Source organism: Sycon ciliatum, chromosome 10 (genome assembly GCF_964019385.1).
Source record: "Sycon ciliatum chromosome 10, ocSycCili1.1, whole genome shotgun sequence".
Lineage (NCBI taxonomy): Eukaryota > Metazoa > Porifera > Calcarea > Leucosolenida > Sycettidae > Sycon > Sycon ciliatum.
In genome coordinates this window covers 11,462,425-11,483,971 of record NC_088652.1, presented here as the reverse complement: position 1 = coordinate 11,483,971, position 21,547 = coordinate 11,462,425, and the positions used below count along the sequence as shown (strand labels likewise).

The 21,547-nt window shown below is 46.2% G+C and overlaps 1 protein-coding gene across 1 annotated transcript in view; it reads right to left on the bottom strand.

Moving 5' to 3' along the window:
- Window positions 1-12,952, bottom strand: part of LOC135826414 (uncharacterized) — a 17,980-nt gene extending 5,028 nt beyond the window's left edge. Inside the window, exons 1-5 of the mRNA XM_065339028.1 lie at window positions 12,915-12,952; window positions 12,210-12,236; window positions 10,570-10,620; window positions 5,067-5,255; window positions 2,237-2,419 (exon numbers count right to left, since the gene is read on the bottom strand). Coding sequence (XP_065195100.1) covers window positions 2,237-2,419; window positions 5,067-5,255; window positions 10,570-10,620; window positions 12,210-12,236; window positions 12,915-12,936 — 472 coding nt within the window. The 5' untranslated portion in view covers window positions 12,937-12,952. The remainder of the gene's footprint in view (window positions 1-2,236; window positions 2,420-5,066; window positions 5,256-10,569; window positions 10,621-12,209; window positions 12,237-12,914) is intronic.
- Window positions 12,953-21,547: the final 8,595 nt, after the last annotated feature.

Here is a 21,547-nt window from a genome sequence, read left to right as displayed (position 1 = left end):
TCTTTAAAAAAATTCTTTTTTTTAAGACATAACCTGGGATTCGAACCCGCACTATCGCGCGCCCTGCATGCATCCCCCGATACACTTCGCATACATACTAATTCTTCCAAGTTGCTTCACGTTATGATCTTGCATTTGAAAGCCCTATTTGAATATGCATTGTGGCCAGCCGTCTTTGATGATACGGTACGGTACGGGATAGGTACGGGACAGGTACGGTCGAGGGTAATACGACACCGTTTACCGCCTTGATGACGGCAAAAAAAGCATAGGGATGTTATAAATTTTTCAATTCTCCTCTTTTTTTCAAGCATATCCTGGGATTCGAACCCGCACTAACGCCCTACATGCATTCCCCCATACACTTCGCATTCATAACCATTCTTCCAAGTTGCTTCACGTTATGATATTGCGTTTGAAAGCCCTATTTGAATATTGCGGCCAGCTGTATGTGGCCAGCTGTGTTTGATGGTCCGGTATGGTTCGGGACAGATACGGGATAGCACCAGGCGTGACACAAACAAAGAAACAAACAAACACACAAATACCAAACGAGAGAGCTTGGAAGCTCAGGGCCCTACGCTATGCTTTTATGCTTTTTTGCCTAGCTCATCGTACATGTTATAAGAACTGATGGAATTGTCTTTTTCCATTGATTGGCCACATCACTGTATTGCAAAAACGTTTCAATCGGTTTGAATATTATGAGTTAGGCAAAAGTATTTGCAGTATTTATTGCGGATTGTCATTTCTCTAATAATCATCTACTTTTGTTTTGCTCCTTCTTTAATTTTTTAATTCTTTAATTTAATCGCCAGCGAACATTAGTTGATTTTAATACAGTTGATTTTAATACAGGAATCGGATTTTCTGGCCTTTTTGTAGTAATACATGTACATTGACCTGTTGAGCCAATGACGACGCCGAATGCATGGTTGCCTGTGGAGCACATTACATAACTTTACAGTCTCCTAAAATACGTATCCTGTCCGACAGCAAAAGAGGCTGCAGATTTAGTTTTTCTGCGCGTCGACGGGATGTCTGCGACGCGAAAGTTCAGCTCGCGTTATTTGGCTTGCACGTCGAAAAATCAACGCGAGTGACCTGCTGCTCACGTCGAAATTTGGACATTACATAACTTTACAGTCTCCTATATAAATACGTATCCTGTTCGACGGCAAAAGAGGCTGCAGATTTAGTTTTTCTGCGCGTCGACGGGATGTCTGTCCTGACGTTTCCTGGGACCGGCGCTGACTCTGCCAATCACGGGCGTTCTGGACTCGATGGGATGTCTGTCCTGACGTTTCCTGGGACCGGCTTAGACTCTGCCGATCACGGGCATTCTGGACTCGACGGGATGTCTGTCCTGACGTTGCCTGGTACCGCCGGACTCTACCGATCACGGGCGTTCTGGAGTCGACGGGATCTCTCTTCCGACGTTTCCTGTGACCGGCACTGAATCGCTCGTTCACGCTTATTTTGGAGACGACGGGATCTCTCTTCCAAAGTATGTTAATGCTGACGCATCCTATCACCTAATCGGCGTCTATTCTAATTTAAATTCCTCCTCGTCTCCCTATTTCTTTCCAAATCCCCCTCTACATCAGGGAGTCGTATGCATAATACGACGAATATTGGTACGGTACGGGACAGATACAGGAGCCCGCAAATATTGTGGACAGCTGTTATGTACAATCCTGTAGAGCCTTTGTAGTCACAGATACGGGACAGATACGAGACAGATACGGGATAGCGCCAGGCGTGACACAAACAAACAAACAAACACACACACAAATACCAAATTAAAGCTGTGTGGACCCTGGCTAGCGCCAGACGTTACTGAAGTAACGTCTTCTGCATAGCTACGGGAATAAATTAAAGAGAATTACCGTGTCCGTTCCCGAAGTGCACCTACACCAGCCGCTAACACCCGGTAAGCCCGAGCAGGAGATAGGCATAGGAAATTTATAGGCGTAAGTAAGGCGTAAGTGCCTGCAAAAGTTTCGAATTGAGCAGAAACTTGGAAATATAACCGAGATGTGATGCAGCCTGGATGCCTTGTTGATGGATGGATGATGGTATTCTGCACATCTGGTAAGGCACGTCATGATCATGAATTCCAGGAAGTTGGTTGAGCCCTGCACAAGCATTGAACTGGTTTGTTGAATGGTCAAGAAATTGATTTAGTTACAACCGCTGCAATGCTCATTTACAGTGATAGGTGAAGACCACTTACGTTCACATGTGGGGATGGAGTCGAAGCTTCCACCAGGTGTGGAACACTTTGGTGATTTACCTATATTGGATAGAGCGTAGCCTGCTTTGCATGTCACATTAAAGCCCTGTGCCTTTCCACCAGCATCACCATTGATTGCAACCACACGTTCACTATTGTCAATTTTCGGCACCGAACATTCAGCTGCATAAAGTATGTGTGCACAACAGAACAAAACCAGATACATGGCAAGGATTCTTTGAAACACCTTGAATGTTCAGTTTTTCCTGTTCCTGTATCTTGCCCCTTGTCTTCAGAACCCAAAGCAAACAAACTGGCCATTCACTACTGAAGTACCTCGGTGTAATTATTTTCCTCTCTCTTTTTCGGGCCATCACTTCGATTTCGCTCACACTTTTGCTGTTAGTTTTTGTTTGGGATCTTAAACAACCCAACAAAAGGATTCGTTGCACAACTCACTAACACCTTGGAACTGAGGACCACCTCGAATTGGGCCAAAAATACTACATATTTTTGGGACGAAAGGCGAGGGCTGCAACAGCATACGCAACGGAACTAAGAACAAACTACCACCACCATGTCCACATTACCTCACCTCGCTAGTCTTCATTTCATCCCTTACACTGAGCCATGGCTACATTGCGCGTTAGGATCAAGCTGTAGCTGTAGCTAGCCAGTTTAGTCCTATTGTGCATATATTCTGCGGCATTGGTTGCGTCTGATGTCGATGGTGGTACAGTGTGTATATGTGTGCATGGTTGAATCTGACTTGTAACATCCTTTATTCCCATAGCTATGCAAAAGACGTTACTTCAGTAACGTCTGGCGCTAGCCAGGGTCCACAAAGCTTTAATTCCGTGTTTGTTTGTTTGTTTGTTTTTTGCCATCGGCATGCCTGGCGCTATCCCGTACCTTTCCCGTACCCTACCATCACGGACATCATCGGCATACCTGGCGTTATCCCGTACCTGTCCCGTACCGTACCATCAAAGACAGCTAGCTAGCCACAATACTCAAATAGGGCTTTCAAATGCAAGATCATAACATGCAGCAACTTGGAAGAATGAGTATGTATGCGAAGTGTACCGGGGGAATGCATGCATGGCGATAGTGCGGGTTCGAATCCTAGGTTATGTCTTGACAAAAATTATACCATCCCTGTGGTTTTTTTGCCTAGGTCATCAAGGTGGTAGACGGTGTCGTATTACCCTCGAATGCGAAAGCTGACTCTCGCTAGGCAAAACAGCATAGCGCAAGGCTCTGAGCTTCCAAGCTCTCTCGTTTAGAGGTACAACTTGTAAATTACCCTCGGTTTTCTATATAATACCACTCTCGATATAACATAATTTTTGTGTGATCCCAGAGTTTTATGAACAGTAGACCTGTATCACTAAATTGCATCAATGATTTCAAGGGCCATAACAGGAACCATTTAAAAAGTCAATTTTCCTGAACCAAGAACTGCAAGACAGTGGACTATGTCCGTTACCACCCGGGACATATCATATTCTCGTAAAAAGTGCTCCATGTTTTCTGGAAATATTTTTTTGAATATTGTTACTTCACCACATTGCAACATTGCCAATTTCCTACCCTTTGTGTACGTTCTACCAGCGCTCGCCTTTTTGCTCACTTTTGGTCCCATGGTGTCCGTGAACTGTGCAACGAATACTATTCCTGGGTTGTTCTAGACCACAAACAAAACTTACCTGCAAATTTTGAACGAAATCAGAAAGATAACCAAGCCCCGCTTTTTAAGTGATACTTCTGCCAGAATTTTGCTGATACCCTCGCCTGCCACCTGGAGACATGGATCGCTTGAAAAAGAATTTTCAAGCCTTGAATTTGAACACGAGACTTACTCAGCGGGTTGTCGAATGCTGAAGAGTCTGCCTCATACTCTGGTGGAGACGTCGACACCAGCTGCAGGGGCAGTGAGGTAGGAGGCCACACGCTCATGCTTAGTCCATCCACAATGCTCTGCCTCAAATTCGATCTGATTCCTTTGCTTCACGTGAAATAAAATGCATCGCTTTGGGACGCGACAATTGTAGTGACAAGAAGGAAGCAGAAAGCACACTCTATTTTCTATTTTCCACAAAATATCTCCCAAAGCTAGCTAATCACAAGTGTCATTCACCTGCGGTATCATTGCTGTGGCCCATTCCAACAACAGAAATTAATGGGAAGAGGGAAGAGGTGTTTGTCGCGCTGGAAACGGAGCGTCTCTGTAAATTTGTATCCCTGGTGATGTTTGTGCCTGGAGAGCACTATATAAGTGGTGCTCTTCAGGCACAATCTTACTCAGCCTACTCAAGCTCAACTGATGAGAGGTGAATTCCCCGAAACACTGTGTATTGAGCAGGGAGTGGTGCTTTCTTGCAGTTTTGCCGAGCCGAAGGTTCGATGGACTCCTCGTGTTCTCTGGATGGCAGTCGTGAGTCAGTCAAGTGTCAAGTAAAGTCGGCGGAATAGCGCGAGCTCCAGTGTTGGGAGCAAAACCTTTCTTAGGGAAGAGATTGCCATATTTAAAGTCACATACTTCTTGATTTCAATGTTTTTCGGAACGGGAATGCATTCTGTGGTATTTACATGTCTTTGTTCCCTGTGTAACTTTACGTTCCATCCTCTTATCAAGCCAACCCCACTTTAACGTACTTGTTAGATTCAGAGGAAAATGCTAAGGTTCATTCTCCATGTGCACTTGATTTCATGATGTCATGAAGACGTGCACGAGATTAGAACGGGTACTTCAACTCATGACAGGATTGTTCTACATGGCAGTGCTCATAAACAAACATACACGATGCAATGCTCGGGAGCCACTTACGTTCACACGTGGGTATGGAGTCAAAGCTTCCTCCAGGCAAGGAACACGTTGACGAAAAGTCCAGAGGGGAGAGAGAATACCCTGTTTCACAGATCACCTCAAAGCCTAAAGCCTTGCCATCAGCAGTAAGGTTGAGGGGTAGCACACTCTGAATGGTGCTATCGTTAATTGCTGGCAGGGAACATACAGCTGCACACAGAAATTGTACAGAATATAATTGCTTCCCCCGTCAGAAGAACTACACGGAAGAAGTAGTAGAAGATGATAAGCATAAACACAGAATCTTATTAGGAAATGCTTTATGAAGAATGGCGAGGATTTAATCTACTTTATCTAAAATTATAATGATGGATAGAAGCAGAAAAACCGGAGAAGGGGCATTGCCATCACTCTCCAGGAGTAAGCCTTAGTTTGCTTGATTCATATATATCAGTCCAAAACAAAACCCAGGCCAAATTCGGAGAAAGTGGCCAAAAAGATGACTCCACTCCCGCCAATGGCAAAGCGAGGTACCCTGAGTATTGGGGAAGAAATTTCCCCTGGTAGTCCTTATTTTTCGCAAAGGAAGTTAAATGGACTCGGATGGAGATTATTATTGTTATTATTCTCGTATCCGTCGCGATTGGGACTCACGATGGCAGAATTGACTGTGACCATGTGTGTGTGAGAGTGGGAAAACGAAATGAAATAGAGAAAAAGAGATGGAGAACCAAGGATAAATTGATAGATTAGAAAAAGGACCAAGGAACTACAAGTTATGCTATAATGTCCACTAACACCCCCGTTACAAAGAAAAAAAACGGGGTATTTACTCACCAGCAGTCATACCACAGGTAAGGAATCAGACATAGGCGTTAGTCATCAGTATAGGGTGACGGCAAAGGTCTAATTTCTGTTCTTGGATGCTGAACATTTTTGAACTAGACGCAATTTCTTCGCTGGTGTGGCTGCGATGGCACTTTCGACTCGCTGAGATCAGTCAGGCGTTGCAGCCTGCACATTTGTCGTGCCTATAGCCATTCACTCAAAAACTCATCACTGTTTTACCTGAGCTGGGGTGAAAATTACTTCGGGGAACAAGCGGCAGCGCTTGGAGAAACATCGAGGGGTCAGCAAACTGATGCATGCAAGCTCTTGCATTCATGCAAGGAATGCTGCCACTCAGTACTAGACTAGTACCCACGGTACCTGCAGGGGTTGTGTAGTCCGTAGACTCTACGTGTACACTGCACTGACTGTAGACTAGTGCTAGTGATGCATGCGCAGGTACCGTACCAGTGATGCTGAAAAGGAGTGCGCGCTCGACGTCATAGTACACTTACCTGCAAGAGCAGTGAACACACAGCTATGGGCATGCCAAGGCTAAAAAAAGTTCATTTCAAGATCGAGGTGATTCGGCCGATGGTAATCAACCGACCTCGCAACGACTCTAGATTGAGATTTAACTCCCTAGAAAAGAAAGGTGTATCCTTACTGTGTTGGTGGCGAAGTAGAAATCATCCAGAGCTACCAGACGACCAGCATAGCAGCTCTTGTCCTGTGGAGAAAGTCAAAGCGTTTGAGATGAGACGCGACCAACCTACAACCTTCTTGGAAATTTTACGGAGCGATATTTTTTCGTCCATTGGCATCAGCGACGACGAGGCCTTCATCTCCGTGTGAAACTCTCAGTCCAGCTGTCCTGGAACGTTACTCTAGACTTCAGACTATCATACTGTGTAATAAGTTTTGTATGGTTTAGCTTATGGAGTTGTCAGTAACAAGTAACTAGTCAAACTGCGACAATTTCAATGACGCGGAGGAAGTAAGTTATAATGATAACATAAGAGGGGGAGGTGAGCACAGCCAAGACAAGCAACGGTCAAATCACAATTCAAGGATGTAAAGCAACAAAAAACATTCCACATAACTTGTGTTTCTCAAAGACGCGAGGATCAATAAAAGGGGGAGCGATGCGAACAAGAATCATGAAAACCGAACTCAGTACTACAGCACTTTACTTCGACTATGAAAATTAAGATGGACAATAAGTAGAGGTCACACGCAACAGCTTCACACGACAATCGTTTCGCCGTATAGATAAGGACGGCTCATCAGGTGTGCAAGGATGGACTCGGATTCCCCTCTTATGTAACTTACCATAATTATAACTTAGAACCTTTCAAGTTGGAAGGCTGTTGGAGTGCACATACAAAATGTGCTAGAGCTGTTAGCCAGTTAGTTGTAGAACGTCAGTACCGTCGGCCAGCATCGTGGAATATTATCGCATGAGCTGATTGTTTAGTAAGGGCGGTGATATTGCACACTATGGCATAAGTTAAAGCTCCTTGGTCATTATTTTATTTTCTAGGGAGTTAAATCTCAATGTAGAGTCCTCGAGCCTGGCGTTTTCCACCCTGGCAGCCCGCACCCGCCACGGCTGTCCCATGCATGCGACGCGCGTTCATTCAATATGGCGGCCAAATTTTAATCTTTTTTCATTTTTTACGCGACCTGGCCTAGCCGTATGTTTGCAATTTCGCTCGACTTCCATCTCAAACAGGCAAGGTCAACCGAAACGCCGGGTGATTGCCAGGTCATTCGATAGAGTTTAGAGCTTGGACTGGCCTTGCCTTCGACTGTGCCGCCGCTTGAGCGATCTTCTTGGGTTGTTCTTGGGTTGCCCACGCGCTACGCATGGTTTCTTTCTCGACGCGTGTGCAATTATTTTTGGATCGTTGCTCGATTTCTAGGGCTCGCCACCCTCGTCAGCGAATTTTCTCCGCCTCGCAGGGAATTTTCTAGTGTACCTTGATGTCCTAGCCTTTCAATTTCGTGTATTCCTAAGCTTGACGTGCATCAATGTAGCTTTTCGTGGCCATTTTAGAGACGTTATTTTGTTCAGAAATGGAAGCTCATTTTAGCATCCTGTCGTCCTGTTGTCGTATTGGAGGGGAGAAATTCGCGTTAAGGAGTGGACGGACAAAGTATCGTGTGGCAGATTATACTGAATCCATTTTGGCAGTGTTTCATCTCAATGTGGATGAAACCAAATACACCCTGCACATTTTTGCCACACTGGCTAATTGGCCATGGAATGCACTGCTACTGCCGGGGGCCCAAAATTCTCTGGAGCTCCAGAGGTGGATGTACACCGCTCAAAGACTGAGAGCCACACAGTGGGACAAACTGTTTGAAATACAAGCCTTCCAAGCCTGGCAGGAAGTCCAAATGCAAAACACAAATGCAAGACAAACTTGCGGCATGGGGGAAAACGCGAGCCATCGCCCGCAAGCACAAGCACATGCATGCCATCACCACTGACAGCAGCATCACCAACAAAACCTTGCCCCACCACACCAGTACCTGATCACTGGATAGTTTAGTCCGTTTGATCCAGCTGCTGGGAACACGGGTCCATTGATTCGCCTTGTTCTGCTGACTGTTGATCCACTGGACCTTGACCGCCAAGCCAGTGACAGCGACGAGATCAGTGATAATCTGGAGACGGCGCTGCACAAGTACCTGCTGCAGGCCGCTGCCGCGAACACGAGACACATTGCCAAGCACCGATTGCAACCAAGCAGCCACAGTCTTGGAATCGTGAATAACGTGAGCTCCTTCACTTGCCACTGCATGGCAATGTTCAGCCCCTTGATCACGGAGTCAAGCTCAGCGATGTTAATGTGTCGCCGGTCCTCCTTCTGCCGCAGCCAGCAGCCATCCTCGACAATCATACCATCGGCCTGAATGACAGCACCATGTGCGATGTCCAAGGCATCACACCACAACGACCACTGTTCGTCTTCAGGAACTGACCACACACCTTGCGCAGGGTCATCGGTCTGCAGACGGTGAATGACTTCCGCACCACAAGCGATGACTTCATGAGACACTGGATCGTCCCATCCAGGCTGACTGCTAGACAGACGCTTCAGATAACTGCACGCTGGGCGCAACCAGGAGCCGACGGGATAGTGGCTGGTCAGCTTGCCACACCACTTGAAAATCTCGCGCCGTGTGATGGCATCGGCCTGACAGGTCGGCATGACGCCACCACGACGCTTCCACCTCACTTGGCCATCTGCAGACTCAGACAGCTGCACACCGAGTACCCTAGCAGAGACGACTGGCTCCGCTGGCTTGGTGGGCAACCCGTACTGCGACTACTGATCGGTGACAGCACGCAGACGAGGTTTCGGAACATACAAATCGTCGACATAGTTGTCCACATCAGCATACGCACGGAGGACGTCAACACTCTCTCCCCGACGAAGAGTTCTGGCCACAAACTTCTTACATGCCTCTGCTGGCGTGATGCAGAAAGCGGCTCGGAGAGCAGCATGGACAACCTCCTCACTGGTCTGCTCGACATACGGCAGCGCACTTCAAACAGTGAACGCGTCCTTGTCTAGAAATAAAGGAAATGGTCCATTATTTTAGCCTTCGACGTCCATTTCTGTATCCGTGACACCATGCGGAATTTCAGCAAGAACGCCTCCAGGTCGTCATCCCCTCCACGATACGGCCGCAACAAGGACTGTCCAGCAGACGACGCCGTTAAACAGGCAGTGAAATAACAAAATTAATAATACTCTCCAAGAAGGCAATAACCTAACCACAAAGCCCCAACGGTCCACTCAAAACCAGGTTTCGGTATCACGTTGTTGTGGAATTATCCACCACCAGACCAGCGCAAGGATATAAGTTGGACTATAATTATTAATTTCAATTCCAAAATGCACAAGAAGTGTACAGAAGAAAAATGCATGACCTCGACCAGGCCAGAAGCAAGAAGAACGGAACACAAGATGTTGAAAACCCTTCTCCTCAACAAGCTGCATCATGTACAACGCAAAACAACTGGCTGCACCAGCGCGTGCATCAGCGCTGCACCAACGTTTGCAGAAGCGAAATCAATATCCAAAGTACGTATCAATCATTACATTACGTACAACATGCGCAAGAGGATTACTCTACTTCAGGGGTGAATTCCCTGCGCTGCTGTGCATTGGGCGGGGATTGGTGCTCTCTTTACTGCAGACGGCAGCCGTGAGTTACTCGAGTGTCGATTCGGTCCGCAAAGCGCGTGTTGCAACGTCTAGAGCAGTCGTAGCAAAAATTTCAATAATGGTAACCACTCTGGTTACAGGGAAACTCGTGAGCGTATTTTAGCACAGATAACTACACCGAGCTGTTGTGTTCCTCCATAATCTAAAATTATTATTTAAAATTATTATTGTATTGGTATTTTATTATTTGCATGTTCACGTTAGAGTCGATCAATGATCTACACTTTCGCTTATGCTGAAAAGAGGAAGGGACACTGCATCAAATGGTGTCAAACAGAGGTGTCGAGCAAAACAAAACAAAAAGAGAAGCGGATGTTCTTAAATGGTGAAGGTATAATGTACTCTGCCTTGTATTGGTATGTTTGTCTTAATGCTGAGTATAATTGATCAGTGTTCTGATATTAAGAGTGTGTTGTTGTTGCAAAACATGATTATGTCCTAAACAGACTTACGTGTACATAGCCCTGTGACGTTGCTGTATCCCAGACTGCACAAACCCATATCTGGGAAGCAAGACAGACACCACATCACTATGAATCACCTCTCGTTTCTAAGTCCGGTTTGGTGTTTGGAAAAAGTCAAGTAAACTATCGTGTCCGTTCCCAAAGGGAACTCACGGCGGCCGCTGACACCCGGTAAACCCTGTTTGGTGTGCTGTCAACAATATCATGCCCGTGCATGGCTTTAAGCAGACTCGTTTATCATCACATTCTCCTTTGCGTCTTGTTCATTTCCTCTTCTTTTTTTGCTATTCATCATTTTGCGAGAGCTGTGGCAATCGCACTCAGTGCCTTGCCTTTAACTCAGTTTGGCATGCTCGTTCATGAACACAAATATGATTTTGAACTAGTTTTCGCACAACTCTCCTCAAGAGAAATGAAGTGGCAATAAACACCCATGAAAATAACAATGAACTAGCACTAAGGTTAACAGGAAAAACTGCAAAAGCATCTAAACGAACTATATGTCCAAAAATACACTACTGTTTATCAACGTAGGAGTGTTGTGCGATATCCAGTTCGAAGTCATATTTTTGTTCATCATTTCTTCCACATCACGTTATTTTCTCCTTCCCCGTGTTGTTCAACACCAACGTATCCACTCGTTCTTGAATAGAATACAGCCTTTGCGAAATAACTCGTATTGTGGCAACACTGGCCAACACTCGGATGCATTGCTACTTCACACACTTTCGCACGGTTCTTTCTCAACGTTTCGGTCACTCTGAACATCTTCAGGCTGAAGTGGGCAAGGAAGCAAGTTTAAAACATCAAGCTGGCTAAGTGGGTGCGGAATACAGCGGGAAAAAAAACAGTCTCAAACAAAAAATGCGTCTTCACATAATGTGAAAGACTAGAGAAGTGACAGGTATAATTTGTGGAATACAGCAGTAAAAAGAAACTAAGTTAATCTATAATGTCCACTAACCCCACCAGGTACTAAACAATCAGCTCATGCGACAACATTGCACGACACTGACTGACAAGATGTGCTAGAGCTGTTAGCCAGTTAGTTGTAGTACGTCAGTTCCGTCAGTCAGTGTCGTGCAATGTTATCGCATGAGCTGATTGTTTAGCAGCTAGTTAGTGGACATCATAGCGTAACTTGTAGTTTCTTGGTCCTTTTTCTTTGCTATAAATTTGTTCTTGGCTCTCCATCAGAGAATGAGTTGTCATCGCCATTTGGAGCCCATCTGTGGAAAACCGAAACGCATTTAAACCACTTGCTGCGAGCTACAGTCCATTCATCGGAAACAGACCCGCTGGCTTTGAAAGTCCGATTCGGGCAGTATTAAGGATCAAAAACCCACTTTAAATTTCACAATTCTGGGTTTGGGATTTTTCTCCATATATTTTGCCATGGCATACCTGTCCTAATTTTGTAAAACCTGGCTGAATTTCTATTTGGTGCCATTTCAGTGTAACTACAATGAAAGACTTTTTAATTCTGCAACATACCAAGAAGACGCTATGATCGGGGACAAGGGGTCTTCATGATCTTCCCCAGGGAAAAATATTCAAAAATTGAAGTCAATTGCAAGCATTTTCAGACATTTGGTGCCCTTTCAGTGTAACTGCAATCAAAGACTTACCGCCGCTGCCACTAGAGGAGCTGTTATCTAAACGAACAAATAGACAGGGAATTGAGAGACAAGAAGAACAACTGCGAATTACACAATGAATTAGCATGATACCGGACATCAAGAAACTGTGAGGACAACTGCAACATCAAGTGCAAGTACTTACATACTTACTGCCTCTCTCTTTCTCTCTCTCTCTTCCCCTCTCTCTCTCTCTCTCTCTCTTTCTCTTGCTCTCTATCTTTCTCTCTCTCTCTCTCTTTCTCTCTCTCTCTCTCTCTATTCTCTCGTCTCTCGTCTCTTGTCTCTCGTCTCTCGTCTCTTGTCTCTCTCTCTCTCTCTCTCTCTCTCTCTCTCTTTCTCTCTCTCTGTCATCGCTCTTCCACCCCCCCCCCCCATGGTGCTTGCTGTGTACGCTGATCCCGAGACCATTGGTCGGGGGAGTTTACCGCATGTAACCTTGCTTCCTGTCCTCGACTTGCTTCATCAGATTCCATCGCTGAAATTTTTTTCTTGTAGCGGAGAGTATTCATGTATCATGCTTCTTCTCTATGCCCATTGGAAATGTCATAGATCGGTAACTAAACTCTTGTCCTTAGTAGCGACAGATGAGCGGCAATTGCGATGAGCCGGCCCAAGGATTGTTATCTCTTTCCTGCAAGCACTGTCAAAACTGATACAATACACTGCGTGGGTCTCTTACACTGCACAACTTACCAGCCGCAGAGGGAGAAATCATGGTCAGCACCAGAGAAAGCAGGAGAAGCAGACCACCTGTTGAGAATTCGGTTTAAAAAAAGAACAAGACAGGAAAATACCATAATAACATGAATGAGGAGTAAGATGGTACTTCAAGAATATAGCCAAAGCCATTTAGTGAAAGAGAGAGAGACAGACAGACAGACAGACAGACAGACAGACAGACAGACAGACAGACAGACAGACAGACAGACAGACAGACAGACAGACAGACAGACAGACAGACAGGCAGGCAGGCAGGCAGGCAGGCAGGCAGGAAGGCTGACAAACAGACAGACTGCATCATGGTGCACATTGTCTACGTAGACGCCAAGACTTTTAAGGACGTCAGAGCCGCCTGGCCCCGCCACCACTTCTTGCACATATTCGGTACTATAGTGGACTTTTATAAAAAAGAAGACAGGCAGACAGACAGACAGACAGACAGACAGACAGACAGACAGACAGACAGACAGACAGACAGACAGACAGACAGACAGACAGACAGACAGACAGACAGACAGACAGACAGACAGACAGACAGACAGACAGACAGACAGACAGACAGACAGACAGACAGACAGACAGACAGACAGACAGACAGACAGACAGACAGACAGACAGACAGACAGACAGACAGACAGACAGACAGACAGACAGACAGACAGACAGACAGACAGACAGACAGACAGACAGACAGACAGACAGACAGACAGACAGACAGACAGACAGACAGACAGACAGACAGACAGACAGACAGACAGACAGACAGACAGACAGACACCCACCCAGCCAGCCAGCCAGCCATCCAGACAGGCAGGCAGGCAGGCAGGCAAACAGACAGACAGAGGCCAAGAAAGTGACAGAGATGGACACAGAGAAGACAGACAGACAGACAGACAGACAGACAGACAGACAGACAGACAGACAGACAGACAGACAGACAGACAGACAGACAGACAGACAGACAGACAGACAGACAGACAGACAGACAGACACCCACCCAGCCAGCCAGCCAGCCAGCCAGCCAGACAGGCAGGCAGGCAGGCAGGCAAACAGACAGACAGAGGCCAAGAAAGTGACAGAGATGGACACAGAGAAGACAGACAGACAGACAGACAGACAGACAGACAGACAGACAGACAGACAGACAGACAGACAGACAGACAGACAGACAGACAGACAGACAGACAGACAGACAGACAGACAGACAGACAGACAGACAGACAGACAGACAGACAGACAGACAGACAGACAGACAGACAGACAGACAGACAGACAGACAGGCAGTCAGGCAGACAGACAGAGGCCAAGAGAGTGACAGAGATGGACAGAGACAGACAGAGACAAAGAGACGGACAGAGACTGACACAAAGACCGACACACAGAGACAGACACAGAGAGACAGACACAAGGACAGAGAGATGCAGAGACAAAGACACAGAGAGAGACAAGGACAGAGAGAGGTATTTTCTAGAACAACTACTAGCAAGTGTGGGAAACTACATGCACAGGAAACTGAGAACTGCAAGAATGCAGACAACAACGAGTCAGGGAAGCTGACACTCATATGGACTTGCTTTTCATTACCATGTGAGCCCATTTGTTGCCCTATGTGTTTTTAAGCTTACTGCTGGTTGGATCCAAGTATCAGTTGTCTGATGATTGCCAAGCGGCATGACACTCCCTGAGTTACAACCAACCTGAACAACCTTCCGCTGAGTCTGTTATGTGAGGCAATTTTTATACAAATTCATAACCATAAATTCTGACGACCCCCAAATGCCCAATATACAGGTTGCCTTGAAGATATATTTAGTGGGTGAGGACAGGGTGCAGGAAAAGCAAACCTATGCATACCCACAGCCGAACACAGAACCGAACACACGCACACATACACACACACTGAACTCCCTCCCTGCCGCTCTTCTGTCCCAGCCTCTCCGCAGCAAGGGAATGCAAGAATTCAAAACTAAAGTTCATCGCCATCTGCGAAGCACAAACTGGCGCTTGGCAGTCGACTCGCTATGATGATGCTCTCGTCTGTCCCTATCTATGCACCGCAACTGGCTCCGACAATCTACTCGCCATGATCAGCCATGATGATGCTCCTCTCAGTCACAACCCTTGTAATTTGTTAATAGTCTCACAGTCCCGCACACTCACTAGTGTTATAGGGGAAGTTCAGCCTAAAATCAAAATTTCACCAGTTGTCTTCGGGGTGCTGAATCGAATGGTCGAGGTCCGAGAAAGCTGAGACGCTCCCTTCCTACTTAAATCCCAATCGAACTCGCGCACTTCCACCAAAACTGGGTGACTTCGCCCTACAAGATGGGGATTAGTATGCAAAATGTCACTAAAAGCGCCATTTCCTTCTTGTAAAAGGACGGAGGACCGCTATTGGCCCATATGTTGTAGTCTTTTGGACGCTGAGTCGACTGGTTTTGGTCTGAGAGAGCTGCGATGCAGCGGTCCTCCTTTATTCCCAATCGAACATGGTTGAACAAGCGGTCACGTGCTCCTGCGTGCCCAAGTCGCCTGGTCACCGCGCCAGCAGGCGACAACTTTCACACCAAGGTTCAACTCGAGTTCAACTCGAGTGACAGGACTGCACCCAAAAAGGTCAAACAGGCTGTAAGTTGTACCCTGCAGGCACGGTAACCAGGCGACTGGTGTACACAGGAGCACGTGACCGCTTGCTCAAGGATATTTGATTGGGAATAAGGGCTGCACGCTACATCGCAGCCTTTTCGGGGCAAAACCAGTCGAGTCAGCGTCTAAAAAAGACTACAACATATGGCCCAATCACGGTCATCTGTGCTTTTATAAGAACGAAATGGCGCTTTTAGTGACATTTTGCAGACAAATCCCCATCTAGTAGGGCACAGTCACCCAATTTCGGTGGAAGTGCGCGAGTTCGATCGGGATTATAGTAGGAAGCGAGCGTCTCAGCTTCCTCGGACCAAGACCATTCCATTCAGCATCCCGAAGACAACAACTGGTGAAAATTTGATTTTAGGCTTAACTTCCCCTTTAGCCCTTCCTTTCTTTTCCTTTGCTGACTCGTACAGCTCTATCTTTTGTTTTTGGTGCGTGTTTTTTGGCCGTGATGCCAAGACCTCAGGTCGGAAGAGCCATCAATGCCCCACCATCACTGCCAGTGGCGGATCCAGGACTTGGCCGAAGAGGGGGCCTAAGGTATCCCCCCCCCCCCCCCAAACAAAACAACAAATACAACAACAACAAAGTCCTGAAGTTGTGAAGAGCTGTTGTATTTTAGGGTCCGGCGGATTCTGCCGGCAGAAAAATTGGCAGAATTCTGTACTTTTTCTGGTAAGTTTCATGGATGTTTGGTATGTGGATAAAAAAAATGGAGCAGAATTCGAGGAATTGCCCGCCATAAGGTTTGTATGGTTCTGCTAATTTCACTGCTTTACGAGAAGAATATGCCACCTTTTCGTGCAGAATCTGCCGATCCCTAGTTTTATTCCATTCTCACGACATTTTCAAACTGCACTGGAACATTTCCACTCGACAGCGGCCGCGACGGACCTTTGGACGGCTCTCCAACGCGAGCTCTCTTATCTACTGGTCCACTGAAGAACGACCTGATGTCAGACCCTTTCCTCTTCATCTCATATCTGAAGGTAACCCGTTGGCTACAAGCGAAGTAGAGAGCTAGAGAGCGTTTACTTGTAGTTTCTGACAAGTGAAAAAGGAAAAAAGGGAGGACGAAGTCGACAGCACCGTGCACCATACAGGACTTCAGCCCAATGCGATCGCTGCACTATGTACCAGGCCCTGCATTTTTGGCACGTTTTTCACATGTTTGAAGTGCGGCCGTGTCCTCAGGTCGCAGTGCGTACAGTAGTTGTACACCGGTACACAGCGCGCTGACTAGTACAGACTCAGTGCGTGACACCATGTACCGGAGTGACCGGACACGTATAAAAGTACCCAGCACACGTGACCCACTTGACACGCCAAGTCATTTCGAGCGCTCATTCTACATCTACTGTAATCCTAGACCAAGGTCGAAATTTTCAAAGGGGGGCCTAGGCCCCCTGCCCCCCCCCCCCCCCCCCCTGGATCTGCCACTGACTGCTGCATCTCGGTGCAGCCCCTGCTCAATAGTTGTGGCGTTTGTCCTAGTCTCAGTATCATTGTCTTTCGCTACTATTTTCGAGCTGGGAATGTGAACATAGTAAAAAAGACACATACTCACACACCTACACACACACACTAACACACACACACACACACACACACACCTACACACACCTACACACCTACACACCTACACACACACACACACACACACACACACACACACACAAAAACACACACACACAAACACACACACACACACATTAATTTAACGAACACACACACGAACACACACACACACACCATGTACCATGTATACGCCCGTCGCAAGAGAATCACGCAAATCTGCAAATGCACTGGATGTGCACCCACAGATTTTCTCTTATAGCAACGATGGCGAACAAGATTTGAATGAGACAGATCAAGACTTGCGTCAGATAACTGTCTAATCCACACAACTGGCGAAGCCATGTGAATCGACCACCAATGCACACCTGGTCTACACCACACGGACACACACACGCACAAGCACACACTCACACACACACACACGCACACACATACACACGCACACACATACACACACACACACACACACACACACACTCCTCACCACAGACCTGCCCATCGCGGAAGCGATGAAAGCTATGTTGGACATACTGCATAAGCACATTTTTTTTCGTTTGGAGTTAACTTGCCCTATATTCGTTAGGGGGCACGAAATAACGAGAGATTGTATCAAACTAAAGTTTTTTTCCTGAACGTTTGGGGTGATAGACCTTGACGAAAAAAGAAATTTAGTACTTTACAAGCCTGCTGGTGGAGTGATAAAATGAAAGGTTTCGTGAACAAAAATTTGTACATATTTAGTAGCAACTTTTGCTGGGATCACACCATTCAAAAGCTTGCAAGGCTTATGCACTGACCGCCTGGTCTACACCACATGGCTGATTGAAGAAGCTTTTCCTGGCCAATGAATCCCTAATTTTCATTTTTTTTTCATTTTTTTATTCATTTAAAGCAAAGGAAAAAGAACCAAGAAACTTCAAGTTACGCAATTATGTCCGCTAACACCACCAGTTACTAAAAAATCAGCTCATGCGATAACATGGCACAACAATGACCGACGGTACTGACAATTTATACAACTAACTGGAAATTCTTTCTTCATTGTTTTTACACCCCTCCCCCCCCCCCCCTCACACACACCACACCACAATTTTTTTAATTTTTTTTTACTAAAAGCCATGTGGTGCACGCAATGGGAACATGCAGCAGCCATGGTGGTGGGGACATACTCCGACATGCAATGGCTGTTGGTAACCACCCAGGAGAATGAAAGAAGAGCTAGGAGAAGGAGAAGGAGAAGAAGAGACGAGTGTTATCATAATCATCGGGAATTGAACCCGGAAACTCTCGATTGGAAATCGGCTGCACATACCGCTGCACTATATGGAAGACACACACACACACACACACACACACACACACACTAAGACCTGTGTCTCTTGGGTGAGAACTGGTTCAAAGCTTTCAGAACGTGACAAACATTGAGTTCTAGGGCCCTGACGTACCGGTTTGCTTCATGACAGCTTTCATCTTCCTCATCCAATACTGTTTCTGCACTTTGCTAAAAGTAAATGTGTCTTCGGGCCAAAAAGACATATAGGCAGTAAAACACATGCACATAACCGCAGCCATACAGATTTGCACATATCCATTCACATCGACATGCACGCACACGCGTACACATGCTTCCATACACATATCCGTACATACACACGCACACACACACACACACACACACACACACACACACACACACACACACACACACACACACACACATACACACACACACACACGTAAACAAACACAAATTTACATGCGCAAACAGAACACATACACACACATTCAGACATGATAATTTACACATGACAATGAACAAACCCCTCCCTCTTCTATTACCCTGTGCTCTAGGAAGAGGATATCTGACTCTCACAGCCAAGTATGTGTGGTGCAAAATTCCAGTGTGTGGTGTGTGGTAAATTAATCCTTACTCTCCACCCGAGTCCATTTTTTATATATAATATTTTATTATTTATTTATTCAACATCTTATGGCTTCCGATGGCAGCCAAAACGGGAAAATGTGGGTGATAGCCAACCATGGTAAAAGGAAGAAGAAGATTATATACATGAAAAGGAAACAGCCGAAAAGCTGTATTGATTAGTTTATTATTATTATTATGGTGCACTCAGTCATCAGCAGGCCCTCAGTTTCACTTTAAATACTTTCAATGATGCAGAAGTCTTCACTAAGTCGGGTAGTTGTAGCCACGCACAGTAGCCCTGGAAGAATGGCAATCTTGTGAATTGCGTTGACTTGGCCTTGGGAAGAGATACTTTGTTTCTGGTTGAGCGGCCCGAAACAAACCAGTTATAAGGCTTTATATGTTCAGGAAAACAACCCAAGAGCATTCGATGAACCAATATACAGAGGCAAGTTAGTCGGCATTGCTCTAACGGAGTAGTCTGAGCTAATAAGTACAACTCATTGGAGGGAAAGGAAGGTTTCTTCGAGAACAAAATATTTAGAACTTTCTTGTGATGAACTTCAATGGAATCAGATAAGACCTTAGCTAGGCCACACCAGGCTGTGGCAGCATATTCAAACAATGGAAGGAGATAAGTTTTATATATAGCTGAACGGCACGGAATAGAGAGATGTTTACCATGACTTTTAATATAGCCAAGAGCACGGCTGACTTTATTACAATTGTAATCTTCATGAGCCGACCAGGACATGGATGAATCGAACATTACCCCTAGGTGTTTGTGCTCCTTTACCGTCTGAATTTCTGTGGGTGAATTGGGAAAGGTGAACTTAAACATTGAGGCAGAATCTGTTAGAAACAGTGCTCTGGTTTTTGAAACGTTTGCCTGAAGCCTCCAACTGAACATCCAGGTGACAATCATATTTATCGCGTCTTGCAACTCTGACTCAAGCTGTTTGACAGTTTTACAGTGGCGCAAAGCAGCTGTATCGTCAGCAAACAATGACATTCCAGAAACATGACTTGGTAGATCATTAACATACAAAGCAAAAAGCAATGGTCCAAGAATTGAGCCCTGAGGCCCCCCCCCCCCCCCCCGACAGCACGGGTAGCTTTGGAGAGTCACTTTATGTGCGAGTACCGTAATAACCATGGCAACAGATCGAATTATTTCTGCGTTTTCGGTGATTTTTGAATTTTCTTCAATCATTTTAACCTTTCATAGCCAGCAATTGCATGTCATCACTTACATTGAATATCAACATAATTTGGCGAATCCAACATTTTTTCAGCACCACTTTTCAAAGAGGACGAAGAAAAGTCAGCCGCACGAAGCCTAGAGGAAGAAAATCACCCTGCCCAATTCACCATGCCGATACTGGCAGAGGTACGAGACAAAACAACTAAAAAATCTACAAGAAAACTGTGCGCCCAAAAATGTACAAAGAGCACTCAAAAATAAGGTACAGACGTACATTTATCGCTCTCTACTCCTTTTCCAGGCACAAAAGTCGACTGTCCACTTTCAATCCAGGAACCAGACATACATGTACCATGAGCGCAGGTAATGTTCACCAAGGGCCGCAGAGCAACATCCATTCCAGAAAAACATCCAAAATGCGAGTGAGACTGCATGCCTGAGTACATGAGTACCGTAAATTACCGTTGATCCCCCCCCCCCCCTCTCCCCCTCCCCCCCCCCTCTCCCCCCCCCGGGGGGGCCCTCTCCCCCTCCCCCCCCCCCCCCCCACGTCATGTCGCTTCCCAGCTTGGTTTTCGGCGGGGGGCGGGAATTAGATCAAGGCTGTCAAGTGAAGTACGATGTACAACGACGTGGTGGATCAGACTCGATGTGCTGAATTGTGTACATTTTCATCCTGGATTGGCCTGTTTTGTGTAGAGCAGTGCAAGCGTCGGTTCAACATCGTATTTCGTTGTATACCGCGAAATCGCTTCACAGATTAAAAAAATCGACAGGGGGCGGGAAATAGAGAGGGGGAGGATCAACGGTACTTTACGGTACATGCATTAGTACATGCAGAAAACAGTGAATTTCAGCGAATCTGCTCCAAACAGCAACTTACTAGCTTCGACACATCGGAGGAGTACACAAATTACAGCTCTCAGATGTCCTCGACTGCTGGCCATGTTTTCGCTGTTTAAATTTCAATTTTGGACAAAATAATTCGCATGATGTGGCCCACCAGCAAGCATGTCCCTTAGCTCATTGTGCCGCCGCTTCAGGTACCCTCACGCCCGCTAAAGCTAGTACTACTACACCATCAAAACTCAGGGTTTGTGTGATCCCTGGTCAAGAGGGTTGGCATTGTTGCGTAGATATCCCTCCGGGGCGAGGACTCGTCCGCAGTACAGTACGGCATCACAGAGTCATACGCGGATACAATCAATCACTTCCCTGACAAGAGGTCAGGAAGGGGCGCATGGGAGA